The following is a 15,562-nucleotide window of genomic DNA, read 5'->3' on the forward strand; positions in this document are numbered from 1 at the left end:
TTTTTAAACCTGTGTGCCTTGTAGCTTTGCATTTCCAAGTGGGCATTGGTCTGCTTTGCAAGTCATCCCCTTATACCGAAGCCTCTGCAGCCCTATGCATGCTATGTATAACTGCTCACAGCTGTTCTAGCATCAGTTATTTTGAAGCAGGTGTGACGTTAAGCCCTGAGGAGCTCAGCCTTAGTATGAGTTGTCAAGGTATGCTGATGCTTGCTCGTGTTCAGCGTAGCTTTTTTTAGCCTAACAATCTTGTGGTCTGCAGCTAGGAGCCGGGGTAGGAACGTGCACCAGTCTGCCATGTGCAGCAGAGGAAAAAGAAATCGGCTTCAATTGAATTGCTGCAACTTACACGTGTATTCCTTCAGCATGCAGATATTTGAGGCTCCTGCTTCTGAACATGGATATTTCTTAAATTGACCTGCGTTGATTAAAAGCTTTGACTTCTTCTAGAAGGTCTTCTCAAAGCTGCTTTTACCAGGTGTTTTCCTCTTAAATTCTCCTTCTCAGTGATTTCCTTCTGAGAAATCCATGGCCCTTTGCATCTGTCCGCAGAGTGGGGAGGAGGAGAAACACATCTGCAGTGTTCGTGTTCTTTTGCGACAGCACTGGGAGTTAAAGCAGTAGTTTGGAAAGGCTGTTGCCAGCAAAATAATTGAGTTTAATGTATTGCTAAAAGAATCTTGTGAGAGGAACCTCATAATAAGGAGCTGAACTTGGAGCAGTCTGCCACAGACTCCAAATACGGCTTCTCTCGGGACAGTTGAATACAAGTATCTTCCTTAATTGATGAGTTTTTGCCTCTTTTTCTTTTAACGATAATGCTTGAACATCAAGGTAGTTTGCTTTAAATTGCCAATTCTGGTGGGTCTGAAAGTTGCTGGATGCTTTTATAGCAAGTGAATTTCAGTCGGTTCATGTCTTTGTTTTGCTTTTCAGTTACAAAAATTACACCTTTGTGACAGTCTTTGGAAACCTGCACCAGGCTCAGCTGGGAGGAGTTCCAGGCACTTATCAACTGGTCCGCAGTTACTTGAACATCAAGCTGCCTGCACCTGTCCCTGGTCTCCAGGTATGTCTTCACCTTCACTGTCTGAGCTAAAATCACAAATCTCTGTGCTCCAGCACAGCCATGTGCTGCCTCTGGTGGTCTTCTGTTTGAATGGCATATAAGGCAGCACACTCCTTTGTGCCACGGACAGCGTCCTAATCAGATTGTTCTTAAGCGGGGAAGCACGACGGTACTCAATATGAGTGATCAAGCTTACTTTATTGTTGCACACACAGAGTTTATATATGATTCTAATACATATGTGTTCACTTGCTATTGGAGCACAAGGTGGGCGTCTAGGTGGGCTGCCGAGCTTCAACCAATGCTCAACCAGCATTCACATCTGCCGCTGAGCTCATCCGCTTATCAGCCCCCCCACATCCACAGAGCACAGCTGCAGATGTAGGCCCGCTGCCCACACGCTGCTCCAAGGACGTTGTGACTCCTATCCAACTCCTGGTATTTTCTCATGGGTGTGCACTCTGTGCCCCTGCACCAGCTATGCTCGTACATATTCTCATGGCCGCCCTGCTCTTGCAGCCGTTCCCCAACACCTTTGCTAGAATTTCCATTAGGAAAATGGAAGATGCACAAAAAAATCAGTTTCACTGTGATCAGAGCTAGTCCCGAAGTATGGGGTGCTCAGTAGTGTGAGAATTCTAGGTTCTAGGAATTGTGGTCACTTCTTGTGTTCTTTTTAAAGAAGAATGGTGTTAAACTACACTGTGATCTTTGAGAAAAGCAGAAACATACTCTCCTTGCTTTGCTTTTTCCTTTTTTTTTTCCCAGCAGTTGCTGATGACAAAACACATAATGAAATAGCCTGACTTGTGACCCAAGCTTTCTATTTAGGTATCTGAATAAAATTGCATTCATCTTAACAGAGTAAAAACTACACAGGTATAAAGTCAAAGGGGCAAACAAGCAGGCTGGGTTAGGAGAGTAAAAGTTAAATGAAATAATACATTTGGAACGTTAGAAAGAACATAATTGAGTCTGGCTGTCCTTTGCTCATGTGCTGATGTACACAATTAGTCTGGTACCTTCCTCCCAGTACAGATGTTATGAACACATCAGTGGCCTGATCCAAATGCCCTTCCTGGGTGGGTAGGGTATCTGAATGCTAGTTGTGGGATTGCCAGATTGCCTGGCAAACTGAAATCTGGGCAAGCAGAAGCAAATCTCATCCTTGGCTGCTGGCGTGCACACAGCTATCACAGCTTAATCCCCCTGATCTCTTATTTCCATACCTCAAACAGTATTTTTACTGAAGTCGGTGTTTGGATGTAAGGACAAATCATAAAGAAAAATAATTCAAGTATGCTGCTGTTGTTATTGTATGTAAATTATTTATCTTGCATTTTCAGGATGGTGAGGTGGAGGGCCATCCCGTCTGGGCACTGATTTACTACTGCATGCGCTGCGGAGATCTGACTGCAGCCATGCATGTGGTGAAACGGGCACAGCACCAGCTGGGAGAGTTTAAAACCTGGTTTCAGGAATACATGAACAGCAAAGAAAGAAGGTAAGTGGGAACCAGGCGAGATCTATGAAGTGTAGAAATTGCTGAAGGAGTGGTGAAATTGTCTGTGGGTTGGTAGAAATACAGAAATTTCTTCTGCTGCTGCTAGGTAGGAAATACAAACGTTAGTCAGCTAAATTACATGTAAGAAGTTTATATTTTTAATTTTTGAAGTCTCGAAGTCTCCACAGAGAATTATTTGAAAATAATGCAAAGTGTACGTTTCAAAAATAATAGTGTGCTGTAGCTTTGGTTCTTTTTGTTGTTTTTTTTTTTACCATTGGATTTGCCTCGTTCGGTAGGCCAGGATTAGTCTGCTGTCACGAATCTCATGTCCACTATTGCTTTTTTTTTTTAGTTGAATTTCCTTTGGGGAACGCTTTCTTTTATATTTGTTTTCATAAGAAGGCCACACAATAAAAGCAAGTAGCATTTGTTTCAGGTCTTTACCAGCATTCACTCTCAAATCCTCCTTCTGTGTGTTCTCCTCTTACAGGTTTTCCATTACTTGGCAGAGTCTGCTGGCCAAAATATTTGTTATTTGGTTGCAGGCTGTTGAGTTAGTGCATCTTAGGATGTGCTCTGAACTCTGTTGTGGTGTTTTAGGTTATCTCGTTTATCTTTCCCCTTCCAAAGCATTTCAAATAAACACGTAGAATCATAGAACCATTTGAGTTGGAAGGGACTTTTAAAGGTCAGTTAGTCCTGCTGCCCTGCAATGAGCGTGATCATTGCTGAGCAGTGATGCCCTGTGGCACTTACGGTCCATGTGTAGCCAAAGTCAGTGGCTGCTCTGCACTCAGGGGATGGCAGTGCTCTGAGGCACTGACTGAAGTGGGGAAATCAGGCTGCCCAGCGGGGTGCCAGAACTGGAGCTGTGATCCATCTGCTTCTGACACATCCACTTGTGTGTAGAAGGTTCTTAATCCTGTGGTATTTGGGGTTTCCAGGTATGGAAACGTGGGCACAAACATACTGGTTTGTACATCTCAAAGCATAATTGGGTGGAAAAAAAAAGGCATTCACTGAGCGGCATAGACCTTGGTGTATAAATTAATCTGGTTCCTAGCGAGCGTCTGGGAGTGCTCACCATATGTCTGAGCAACCTTAGTGAAGACAGTGTCGTTTTCATCACAAAAGCTTTCATAAGATGCGCTATAATTGATTTGTTTTGTTTTTGTTACGGCTATGAAGATGTACTCTGCCTGCAGATTGACAGACATCGTAGTCTAGAGAGCACTTTATTGATTCAATTCTGTAAAATCCTCTATGAGAGGATACAGAAAATAGCATGGCAAAGAAGAATATGACAGCACTTAATGCTGAAGCCTCTCTCATAAAGGGCTTCCCGGCACGAGACTGCTCACGTGAGTGGTATGTATTAACCCAAACGGTTCCAAAGGCACTGTGCTCTCTGAAATCATGACATTGCAGAGTGTCATGCAGTATCTCACCTACCACGATATAAACACCCTCCAAAGGAGGTTATCCTCTGACTTTTCCTGCAGCAGTGGGCAATTGAAGATGATCCTTATACTTTTAATTATACTTCTAAATTAACATGTGATTATAATAATGCAAGAAACATCTTCAGGTATGCCTTTGCTGTGGGTATGCACCACTGTATGTTGATTTCTTTTTCCTCATATGATGATGATTCATATCTGTTCCTGAATCCCTGACGTTTTTCCTTCATTTTTTCCCTTAGGTTATCCATTGCCACAGAAAATAAGCTTCGCCTCCATTACAGACGGGCTCTGAGGAACAACACTGACCCATACAAGAGGGCTGTTTATTGCATCATTGGCCGTTGTGACATTACAGATAACCAGAGTGAAGTTGCTGATACAACAGAGGATTATCTGTGGCTGAAGGTGAGTGTGAGTGTTGGGCTTGTTTGGGTCTGTTTGCTTTAAGAACAAGTCTGAATCTGTTGCATCTCAGCTCTGCTGACCTCCCCACCAGTAGGGCAGTGTTTGCAGCAGTGCAGCCGTGCTTTGCAGCGATGCGCATGACTTGGCCTTGCAGATTGTGAAAGGCTGGGAAATGGGTTCCTGGGCTCCTCTTACCCTCTGTCCTACTGGGTGTGAGTCTGGGGACACAGCTTTTGTGGCAGGGTCACGTTCTTTAGTCCGCACCAATCTTTGTCAGCTGTTTTTACTAGAAGTTTTAGCTTGCTTGCAGCAAGAATGCTTTGTGCATTTTTTTTCTGGATGGATTGAGGCTCAAATGTTGGGGTCAGTTGACAGGAAGAAGTCACTGTCTCCAGCAGACAGTTTTTACAGCTTCGGATGCTTGATGAGTGCTGGTCAGTACCTGTCAAACAGGGGGAATAAAATGGTATATTTAAGACTGGTCAAAAAATAAAGAAACCATAATTATCACCTACTGGGTGTTCTGAGTCCCGGTAGTCAAATTTGATGGCATCTACAGATGCAGAAGGATCATTGAGCCCTCTGTGTGTATTTCTGCTGCCACTGCATTGGAGGTCTTTGTTTTCTAGCAGTGGGTGAACCTACCATGGTGAGTTGTAGTTTGTTAGTTGGTCAGATCTTAACACAGCTTCACATGGAATGAATGTCTTCTGAGCACATCCCTTGTGCTAAGGGGAGTTGAAACATCTGTGGTGTTTTTTCTTAACCTGTTTTTAGCTGAACCAAGTGTGTTTTGATGATGATGGTGCCAGCTCTTCACAAGACCGACTAACATTATCACAGTTTCAGAAGCAGCTGCTGGAGGACTATGGTAAGAAGCCACAAAGAGAGGTGCTGCTGGGTTCTGCTTTGCTGTGGAGGGCACTTTCCAGTTGTTATTATGCAAAGCCTGGGCTCCAGATAAAGCCTGTGGCAAGTCATGGTGGATGAGTTCTGTGCGTTCTCAGCAGTCCAGAGAGTGAATATTCAGAGATAACAATGCTAATGTAACTTGGATTATATCCATTATACATGATGGATTGTTTTTGTTCACCATATGTATTTTGAGATCTTTCTAGTGAGGCTTTCAGATTTTGGAATACAGAATAGAAAAGTGTGCCCTAATGAGTGTGTGTATTTCCAAGGCTTTTCTCTTATATTCATTGTTTCCCTTAAATTATTGTTTGTGGTTTGCAGAGGGCCCAAGTCACAGTTCCTTACATTTTTTTGAAAGTTGTCAGTACATCTGTGGCCCAAGAGAGTGTTTTGTTCATCATCTTTTAGTTGATCAAAATTAGGTCAGTTAGGCCATCAAAGGCACATGCAGAAAGTGATTCTCTGCAGCTTTGTAGTTTGCAGCATGACTTGTGTCCAGATGCAACTGAGAAGAAAGTAAGCATAGTAAGCTAATACTGGTGAGTAAGAAAATGCAGATCTCTACTGTTATTTGGAGCACTTGCCATACATATAAGTGGAGACAAGGGCTGTGGCTATTAGAGAATCTATTGCAGTCTGACAAAAACACAGGAAATTTTCTTAGTAACTGCTCTTTCACTTCCTGAATATGCCTTTGTGGTGTGATCTTTCAGGGTGTACTCGCAGTCAAACCGTTACAGGTAGGCCACTGATGTGTGACTGGGCCTTCAGTTTGGCCTGGTTGTTTCTTTCTGTTGGCACTGAATACTCGTGCATCGTGACAAGAGGTGTTCACTGTCAGTGATCTCTTATAGCAAAGTCATGTTCAGCAGCTCTGAGTGTGTATGTGTTTGTTTCCTCAGGTGAATCCCACTTTGCAGTGAACCAGCAGCCTTTCCTCTACTTCCAAGTATTGTTCTTGACAGCACAGTTTGAAGCTGCGATTGCTTTCCTGTTTCGGACAGAGCGCCTGCGTTGTCACGCTGTTCATGTTGCTTTGGTCCTGTTTGAGTTGAAATTGCTCCTGAAATCTTCTGGGCAGAGTGCACAGTTATGTAAGTGCTGCACCTTTCTATTAAGGGAATGTTTTCTGAGTCCTGATAGTACCACTGCAGCTCTGTGTAACTGGCCAAACGAGCAACGTTTAGCAGCACAGTGTCCTACAAACTGTGCTGGATTCACTAGAGCTCTGGACTGTGATTCTGACTAGTTTGAGAAGAAAGTCTGTGCAACATCTCCAATAGCATTGCTTCTGACATTGCAGTAAGCCATGAGGTTGGTGACCCCCCTGGCGTGAGGCGGCTGAACTTCGTGCGGCTTTTGATGCTCTACACCCGTAAATTTGAATCCACGGATCCGAGAGAAGCTCTGCAGTATTTTTACTTTCTCAGGTAGGAGCCTGTGTGTCTCTCTAAATGTTTTACTGCATTGCTGTTAACTGCTGGGAAGTCCTTGTAAACAGAGCCCTCCTCCTCCCTCTTCTTTTGTAGGAATGAGAAGGACAGCCAAGGAGAGAATATGTTCTTGCGCTGTGTTAGTGAATTAGTAATTGAAAGCAGAGAGGTATGTTTGTGCTTTTCTCCCAGTGATAGTGCATATAAGATAATTAATTGAGTCTTTTTCTGCGTTACTTATATGCAAATTGTCATTTTGATATCAATCATTGTTTTTCATTCACTGTTTTTCATCACCATATTTGTACTTAGTAAATATGTTGTGAAATATGTTCAACTCATCTCTCTATTTTTGTTTCCTTTTTCCTACTTGACATCTACGTGGATATAGTTTGATATGATTCTTGGAAAGCTGGAAAACGATGGCAGTCGAAAGGTGAGTTGATAATTGCTTTCATACTAAAAACTACAAATTGCACGTGATTTCCAAAGTAGCGCTGAGATTTTCTAGCGCTTTTCTTTTCTAGCGCTTTTCTTTGTTTTTCATCAGCCCAAATTATTGCTGTGTTGGAATAAAGGCTGTATTTTCAAGTATCAGATCCTGCAGGATGCAGGTCAGGAAGCACGAGCTGTATCCCTGTAGGCAGAGGCTGTAACTATAGACACAGGTCTCATTGGGTGGCTCCAGTGAAGTGCAAATTTCCTCTGTCGGTTTCAAAGCAGTGGCATTGCACCCATGAGAGCAGGTTAACTCAGTAACCTCCACCAATTCTTTTTCACGTTCTTTGCAATATAGTTTTTAGATTAATGATGAATCCTGTTAGCTTGAATGTAATCAGTTTTTTTAAATGTAACTGAATTCTTGTATTTCTTTGGCATGAAACCAGACTTTAGCAGTCTTAGTTTTAAAGCAGAAGATTGTATAAGCAAGAAGATATTTTTTTACATCCCTAACTGCAGGAAAGTGCTTTCTAGGTATCCTTGCCTTTTCCTCTTTTTTTATTCTCTTTATGTTTATTGTTTCCTTTAAAACTCTTGTGAGAGGCCTTTTCCAGAGTCCAGTCTAACTTGCCACCTGTCAAGCCAGCACACTCCCGTGACATCCCTGGAGACCTTGGCATGTTACACATGGAAGTCATCCCTGTGTTCTTCTCCTCTGCAACACATGCCATCAGCAAATTAAAATGGTTTTGGATTTGACCCATTGCCTGGGTCGTTTTGGATGAGTTAGGAGCTGCAGATGTATCAGTGCTGATTCCATTTTAGAGAAAGTCTCTCTCAACAGCTCTTTGTATTTTTAACATGGCTCTTTTCTGTGTTCCCGTGGAAATGCTCATCATAATCCACCATGTAAAATATTCATTGCCTTGACTGAACGTTAAGGAATGTTAAGCATTCTGATTTCTCTTCTTTCATTTTTTTGTCTCATCTCTGTAGCCTGGAGTGATAGACAAGTTTAATAGTGACACAAAACCTATTATTAACAAAGTGGCTTCTGCAGCAGAAAATAAAGGATTGTTTGAAGAAGCAGCAAAACTGTATGATCTTGCAAAGGTAAATATCTCCAGTGTGTTGCCTTAATAAATAAGTACCTGGTTCCCTGTGGATTTTTAAGCGTGTTCCTTGTGATTAGGTCAAACCTTAGTGATTTACTTCACTCCAGTAGACTGTTTCTGTAGTTTGTTGGAGCAGAGGCTTTGGCTGCTTGTAGAGGGTTTCAGTGAGTTAACCTGGAAAGATTACTTTCCATCTCAGACATCCCAGGTTCTTGATCAAAGTCAACTTCTGAGGTGATTGCCCCTTGTGTGATGTTATCCTGGCCAGTGATGTTACTTACCTGGAATGTGCTTTTCAATGTAATTTCAATGTAATTGATACTGAACTGAACTCTGAAATAGTCATAGAATGGCTTGGGTTCGAAGGGACCTCAAGGACCCCCCCTGCCACATGCAGGACCACCAACCTCCACATTTAATACCAGCCCAGGTTGCCCAGGGCCCCATCCAGCCTGGCCTTGAACACCTCCAGGGATGGACGGGGCATCTACAGCCTCTCTGGGCAGCTGTTCCAGCACCTCACCACTCTCTCTGGAAAGAACTTCCCCCTGACATCCAACCTCAATCTTCCCTCTCTCAACTTAAAATCATTTCCCCTTGTCCTGCTGTCATGTACCCTCTCAAAGAGTTGGCTCCCCTCCTGTTTATAGGCTCCCTTTAGGTACTGAAAGATTGCAGTGAAGTCACCCCACAGTTGGGCTTTACAACGAGTACTCATTTCCTTTGGAAATATATTTGAGAAAAGGGGGTTGCAGCAGTGGCCAGCATCTTAGAGAAAAATGAAATGCTGCACGATTCTTTTGTCAGCACTCTTCCACGTGAGCTAACAGTATCACGTTGCTTACAGCTGAAGTGCTGCTGACTGGGGGAGGTAGGCATCTCTGAGGTTGCACTGGGCGTCATTGGATAAAACCTTCCTGCTTTTACTGTGACTTCGAAGTCTTGTCATGCTGCTTTTATTTGTGTATAACCTTAATGTCAACAGAACCCTGACAAAGTCTTGGAGCTGATGAACAAACTCCTCAGTCCCGTTGTGCCCCAGATCAGCACTCCCCAATCCAACAAGGAGCGGCTGAAGAACATGGCCCATTCCATTGCTGAGAGGTAAGATATGGGGCAGGACCTGACCTGGGTCAGCTGACAGCTCCGTCAGCTCAGCAAGTGTTAGCATCTGGTTTTGTTTCTGCTGCTGGACTGTTGAATCTGCAGCAGTGTATTCAGGAATCATAGAATCATAGGATGGCTGAGGACCTTGGCAAGGGACTTGAAGATCATTCAGTTCTACTTCTGTGCCACGGGTTAGGTGCCACCCACCAGGTCAGGCTGCTCAGGAGGCCATCCAGCCTGATCTTGGAAGACAAAAAAAAAAGGTCAGTGCTTGAAGTGCTGAAGCCAGAAAGGTTTTTTGCAGTGGCAGGCTAGGTAGATGTGGCAAGAAGCTTCCTCCTGTAGGTGGATCAGGAGATTTGCACGATTACCAGCTGGGAGGCAGTCTATTAAGGAGCACCGAATAAAATGGGTTATGTTTCCACAAGCTGCACTTGGGTCGTGCAGCGAGGTGCTTAAAAAAGAAAGAGGTGCAAAAGACCAAAAGGAATATCATCTGCAGTGTCAGTGTGTTAATTGGGGCACATGCCTGAGAGATGGCAGCGCTCAAGATTCATTAGCAGCCACAAGGTAGGAATAATGAGCTGCTCTGAAAGGTAGAAATTGCAAAATAGCTTTGGGACTTATTTAATCATCTTCTTTTGATGCCTCTTGTCACAGTGATTGCCATGGACAATTCTCGTATTTTACTAGGACAAAATCTGGGTACCTGGGAGAAATGTCTTGCTGCATTTCCTGAAATGTTCTGATGAATAAAAATAAAGCAGGCAAGCTTGCAGTTCCCAGGCTGGGCAGGTGGATATGAGAGAAGGTATTGATTTCCATCAGAGGCCCGTGCTTTTCTTTTTCTGACAGGTGACATTTGCCAGTCCCTCCTTCAGCTGGTCCTTCATTGAGGGAGGCTGGAAACAGAGAGATTGCTGCCACGTTGACTTAGTGAGAGCCTCAATCCCAGCTGACGTGAGGGAAAATCAAACCTGTGGTCTGAATTTGAGCTTTAAGTCACCTTCTGGCAAGTGTAAACTAGGGAGAGGACACAGCATTCAGTCTGTTCCTTAACTTCTTGCCTGGAGCAGGCAGTTGTGCTGGGGAGCTGTTTGCTGTAAAACACTGTGTTAGACAGGCTTGTCCTGCATTTGCCTCCAGTCTGTGTCACAGTTTTCTGCATGAATATAAAAAGTGTAAGTGTTTAAAAGGAAGCAAATTCAGGATTTGATGGAAATTTAAGAGTGTATAAAATGATTTTTAAGAAAAGCTAAACCTGTAAAATTGTGCCTCTTGGTTAAGGAAAGCTAAAGCTGTCCTTTGTTAGATGCCTTCTGTCCTTGTGCTTGATGTCTCTGCTTCCAAGAATTGCCAGTGCATGCTTCTACGTGGTTGCCACTTGGCTCAATAAAACTGTAAAATAATTTCTTTCAGGTACAAAGCTCAGGGGATAAGTGCAAAGAAATCCATTGACTCCACGTTCTACCTTCTGCTAGATTTAATCACGTTTTTTGATGAGTATCACGCCGGTCACATTGACAGGGCCTTTGATGTAAGTTTAAAGAGTTCTGTTTGAAGTGCAGCCCTACTAATGCCCTTGAAAGCCCAGGATGTCTCATAACGTCACTTAAAATAAAAACTTACATTTAATGAGTTAGAGGGTACTGCAGTGCTGTAGGAATTTAAAAGTGTATTTCTTGTTGTTTAACAATCAGGGAGATCTTTCTGGAGGTATTTTGTAGTCCTTGAACCAGTGATTTCTCCCACTGAGCCAAGTGCAAAGATAAACCAATAAGTAACAATGAAATGATTCCTCTCAAATGGAAATGGGAGCGTTTCGTTAACACTTCAAAAGGGTACTTTAATAGTATATAGTGTATAGAGCATTGATTATCTGCCCTGATTTGTGCTTTTCCTTTTGAAGATCATTGAGCGCCTGAAGCTTGTACCTCTTAGCCAGGATTGTGTGGAGGAGAGAGTTGCTGCCTTCAGGAATTTCAGTGATGAAGTAAGTAATGCCTCTTGTTTTTTCAGCTCCCAGAACGCTTTTCCCTTGTTGAAAGTATCTTAAAACCTCATAATCTCATAATTCTTATTCTTTATAGGGAAGTAGGATGGGATTATTTTGCATCCATGCAAGTAGACTCTTGGCTTGCAGCTCTTTCCTCGTAATGCTGCTCTTTGGAGCACTAGATTCATGCTCAGAAATCTTATCTCCACTTTGCAGAAGGAGCCTGCAGATCTGACTTGTTCTGAACTTGCTGAGTTAGATTCACCTCTGTAGTACAGCACCCGGGTTCTAATGCTGATGACTGCCTCTGCTCTCCAAATCTGATCTATCGTGCATCACGCTAAATTGAGAGAAGCTCTGCTACAAGCTGCTCTCATCTGGGAAATGAATTGGAGAGTGTCAGGCAGATCAGCAGCAGCCTAAGAGCAACTGTGCGAAGTAAAGGCTTGCTGTCAGCTCTTTTGGTGTGCCTGTGTGTAGCAATGAGTGCAGTACTGGTGACTGTGAGCAAGACGTACTTTCTGGAGGCTGCAGTCCTTTGGCTGTACAGTGTGCTGCTCTGGAGACCTTGGGAATTATCTTCTTAGGACTGCTGATGGCATCGTGTTTTTTTTCTCTTTTCTCAACATTGTTTCCTTGATTATTTACCAGAAAACAAATCCTTTCACCTGTACTGTTCTGAGTGCTCTTTTACCACCTGAGTGGAAGCCCATTGCTGCTTGTGGACTGTTTTTACTGGAAGGCAGCCCTTCTTTTAGACGACATTTGTTTATATTTAGGTCTTCTGGGATGTTTTGTGTGTATGTGCTGCTTCAGGTTCCATATGCACTTTTGCTTCAAAAATGAAGATGTAGCTGTTCTGCGTGTGTCCCAAGACCGTGCTCTCATGGCAGGGGTAGCCATTCATACGTGGCCACTACTGGGGCGGGTATCAGTCATTGCTCTCTTGGTTTCCTGATGTCAGTGAGCAAAGCTAACGATTCTGTCAACTTGCTTTTTTTTGCAACACATCTTTTCTTTTTCCCTCCTTTGTGCAGATCAGGCACAATCTATCTGAGGTACTGCTTGCAACCATGAATATTTTATTCACCCAGTACAAGCGGATGAAAGGCACAAGTCCTGCCACTCCTGCCAGGCCCCAGCGGGTGATAGAGGACAGAGATTCGGTAAGATGATTCGTAACCCTCACTGTCCAGCAAGTTTTCCCAGTTCCTTTTTCCCTATCTTTCAAAGGATTGGGCTTTGACTGGGTGTCTGTGCCAGTCTTTGCTCTCAAACAGAGGGCTTTTTCAGTTACTCGTCCTGAGACAAGTCTCTTGTAACTTCACCTACGTAGAAAGAAAGGGCATTGTTCTAAATGTCTTGAAAATATGTTACAATATACCCCCACCTCCTGGCCAGAAGAAATAAGCAGTCACATTCCTAGAGGGCTCTCCAATTGTTAGCAGATGTGAGCAGTGCAGTGTTTCTAGGATGGTTGATGTTGTTGCCTTAACAGCTGGGCTATTGTCAAAAACCTAATTTCCACCTCTTTCATTTGTTGCCTCTTCTTCATGCAAAAGTTATTTCTTGGGAAAGGCACTTCATTCCTCTGCTTGGCTGGCTTCCATAGTGACATGGGCAGAGCCAGACAGCTTTTGGGCACTGTGGTGCTTGGTCTGACTGCCTGGTTTAAATGGCTGACCAAGGTGGGTTTGACTTAACTGCCACACTTGGTGCTGAAGCATTTCCCCCACCTGCTGATGGGAGGCACAAAAAGAGATCTTGTATAACATTGCTTACGGGACGCAGACAGGTTTGTCAGCACTCTGCTAAGCAGAAGTGTGCTCAGTGTAGCTGTTATGGGTTCTGGTCTTGTAGTTCTTACCACCTTAGAGCTGCCACACGTGCTTGAAAACCAAGGCTGAAGCACTCAACCTGGCTTACAGGTGAGGAAATATATCTCAGCTCCTGCTTGATGATGAGACCAGGCCCTCATCCAGCTACATTCCAGGCTTGTCATCTGCAGAAGTGCCTTTCATCCCTACATTCCAATATGAATGAAAGCAGCATTTCTCAGTGCTGCTGGTGGGACCTCCCAGCCGTGGGGCACGGGGGAGCAGAGGGCACAGGGTTCATCTTGTGGAGCTTTGCTTTACTCCGGGGGACACAGGCCAGCTGCCTCTGTGAATCACAGAATCACAGAATGGCCTCGGTTGAAAAAGACCATAAAGATCATCTGGTTTCAACCCCCTGCTATGCGCAGGGTCGCCAGCCATCAGAGCAGCTGCCCAGAGCCACATCCAGCCTGGCGTCCTGTGCTCAGAGGTGTGATTGTCATGCCAGAAGGGAACACAGTAGGTAGGGTAGGAAGCAAAACATGTTCCCTTGGTTTCTTACCCTGTGGAATTCCCTCTAACAATTGAGAGCAAGGAGTCCAGGTTGGCCCCGTTCCCTTGCCTGGAAAACGGCTTTGGAGTTTTGGAGGTGGGAAGAACTGAGGGCACTTCGAATGTGGAGAGGAACGGCATCTCCAGAGCCCCCCTGCGAAAACATTTCCTATTCCATCTCAAGGATGAAATGTGCTGTACTTAGAAACTGTTGGGTTTGGAGTCAAAGCTGGGTTTGTATGCATTTTCTTTATTTCACAGAGAAATTACCTAGGCTGTGTTTTGAGTCTTTTGATGATGTATATATTTACACACACGCACTAATTGGCTTTGGGAATGAGAGGGCAAAGCACTGTCCCTCTTGGCCTGATGTGTGTTGTCAGATCTCAGGTAGAGGTAGCAACAACCCAGGCTGCAGTGCTGGCGCCCAGGGCACGATAGCAGCGCTGTGTGCCCCACACCCTGACCCCATTGGGTGAGCAGCTCTCCAGGGCAGCCCAAGGGCATTGTCTGGGTGGCAGAATTAGGTCATGAAAGGAATGGAATTCATTTATTTGTAGTGATTTTAAATCACAAGTGACTTTCACATTCATTAACTAATTACAGCCAATAGAACACTGAGACCTCCAGGCCGCTCTTAACCTCTGCAAACCTCCGTTCTTTCTTCCCCAAGTGCTGCTGCTTGCAACTCATCATGGTGCTTTGATTTTTAAAATAGATTGGCTCCAATATCATTGCTACGGTAAAGGCAAAGAGAACTGTAATTCACACTGCTCTCAAGACCTGTCAGTCACAGTTAGAGATTTTGTCTCCTAATATTTAATGGGGAACCAGGCAACTTGCTGTGCTGTCTTCATCTACCACTTGTTTTGATGTCCTCTGGAAAGGAGCAGGGTGGAGGTGGGCGACATGACCTCTGTGAGCAGAGGAAACCACAGCAGAGAAATGTTGACCATCACTGAAACTTAAAGAGTGATTTCTAAGCAGCCTTGTGAATTAGGCAATCTGTTTGCATTACCTAGGTTGGTAACTCGGTTCTGTAACCTGTGCTGGATGCTTTCAGCCATTGGGCCAGCCTCACTTTGCAGCTCCAGATATTCATCCTCCCTTAATCAGACAAATGAGAGTCAAAGAAAAAGGATTCCTATCTCCCCTCCATTGGGCTGTGGCATTTTTAGGTATTGAACTTCTTTATTTTTCTGTCTTGCAGCAACTGCGATCTCAAGCTCGTGCACTGATAACATTTGCTGGAATGATCCCTTATAGAACATCTGGAGACACGAATGCAAGACTGGTGCAGATGGAGGTCCTTATGAACTAGCAGAGAAGCTTTGGCTCAGGGCTCAGCAGCTGGGCCTGTTGGTAGTGCGTTTGGGGCTGGGACCAGTACCCTTTTGTATTCTGTATTTTTGTTGATGGAAATAAATTTCTTTGATTTCTATTTGTTTTTTGATATTTTCATTTTCGCTGTTCTTTTGTGTTTTTATGTGTTTGTTCATTTTTTAAAAAATTAGTTTCTATTTAGAAAATCATTCTCAGAGAGTAAGTATAGAGAAAAGTCAGTTCTGCGGCCCCCTGCACTGCTGTCCTGCCCTCACTTGGTTTGTGTTGCTGGGATATGAGAGCACATGCGCTTCTGGTCACACAGCAGGCAACAAAGCAGGGGAGCCGATTCCAACCTTTGCACACTGCATTATTGTGAGAGACAATTAATTTCTTTTTTTTTTTTTTTTTTTCTTTTT

The 15,562-nt window shown here is 43.9% G+C and overlaps 1 protein-coding gene across 1 annotated transcript in view; it reads left to right on the forward strand.

The window, feature by feature from the left end:
• Positions 1-15,261, forward strand: part of LOC100543166 (nuclear pore complex protein Nup93) — a 15,528-nt gene extending 267 nt beyond the window's left edge. The window contains exons 2-15 of the mRNA XM_010718054.2: positions 875-1,069; positions 2,416-2,573; positions 4,279-4,444; positions 5,222-5,315; positions 6,262-6,453; positions 6,663-6,789; positions 6,889-6,961; positions 7,184-7,228; positions 8,230-8,346; positions 9,334-9,452; positions 10,875-10,992; positions 11,365-11,448; positions 12,489-12,617; positions 15,031-15,261. Of these exons, the coding sequence (XP_010716356.1) occupies positions 875-1,069; positions 2,416-2,573; positions 4,279-4,444; positions 5,222-5,315; positions 6,262-6,453; positions 6,663-6,789; positions 6,889-6,961; positions 7,184-7,228; positions 8,230-8,346; positions 9,334-9,452; positions 10,875-10,992; positions 11,365-11,448; positions 12,489-12,617; positions 15,031-15,141 (1,728 nt within the window). The 3' untranslated portion in view covers positions 15,142-15,261. The remainder of the gene's footprint in view (positions 1-874; positions 1,070-2,415; positions 2,574-4,278; positions 4,445-5,221; positions 5,316-6,261; positions 6,454-6,662; positions 6,790-6,888; positions 6,962-7,183; positions 7,229-8,229; positions 8,347-9,333; positions 9,453-10,874; positions 10,993-11,364; positions 11,449-12,488; positions 12,618-15,030) is intronic.
• Positions 15,262-15,562: the final 301 nt, after the last annotated feature.

This window comes from Meleagris gallopavo, chromosome 13 (genome assembly GCF_000146605.3).
Source record: "Meleagris gallopavo isolate NT-WF06-2002-E0010 breed Aviagen turkey brand Nicholas breeding stock chromosome 13, Turkey_5.1, whole genome shotgun sequence".
NCBI classification, from domain to species: Eukaryota; Metazoa; Chordata; class Aves; order Galliformes; family Phasianidae; genus Meleagris; species Meleagris gallopavo.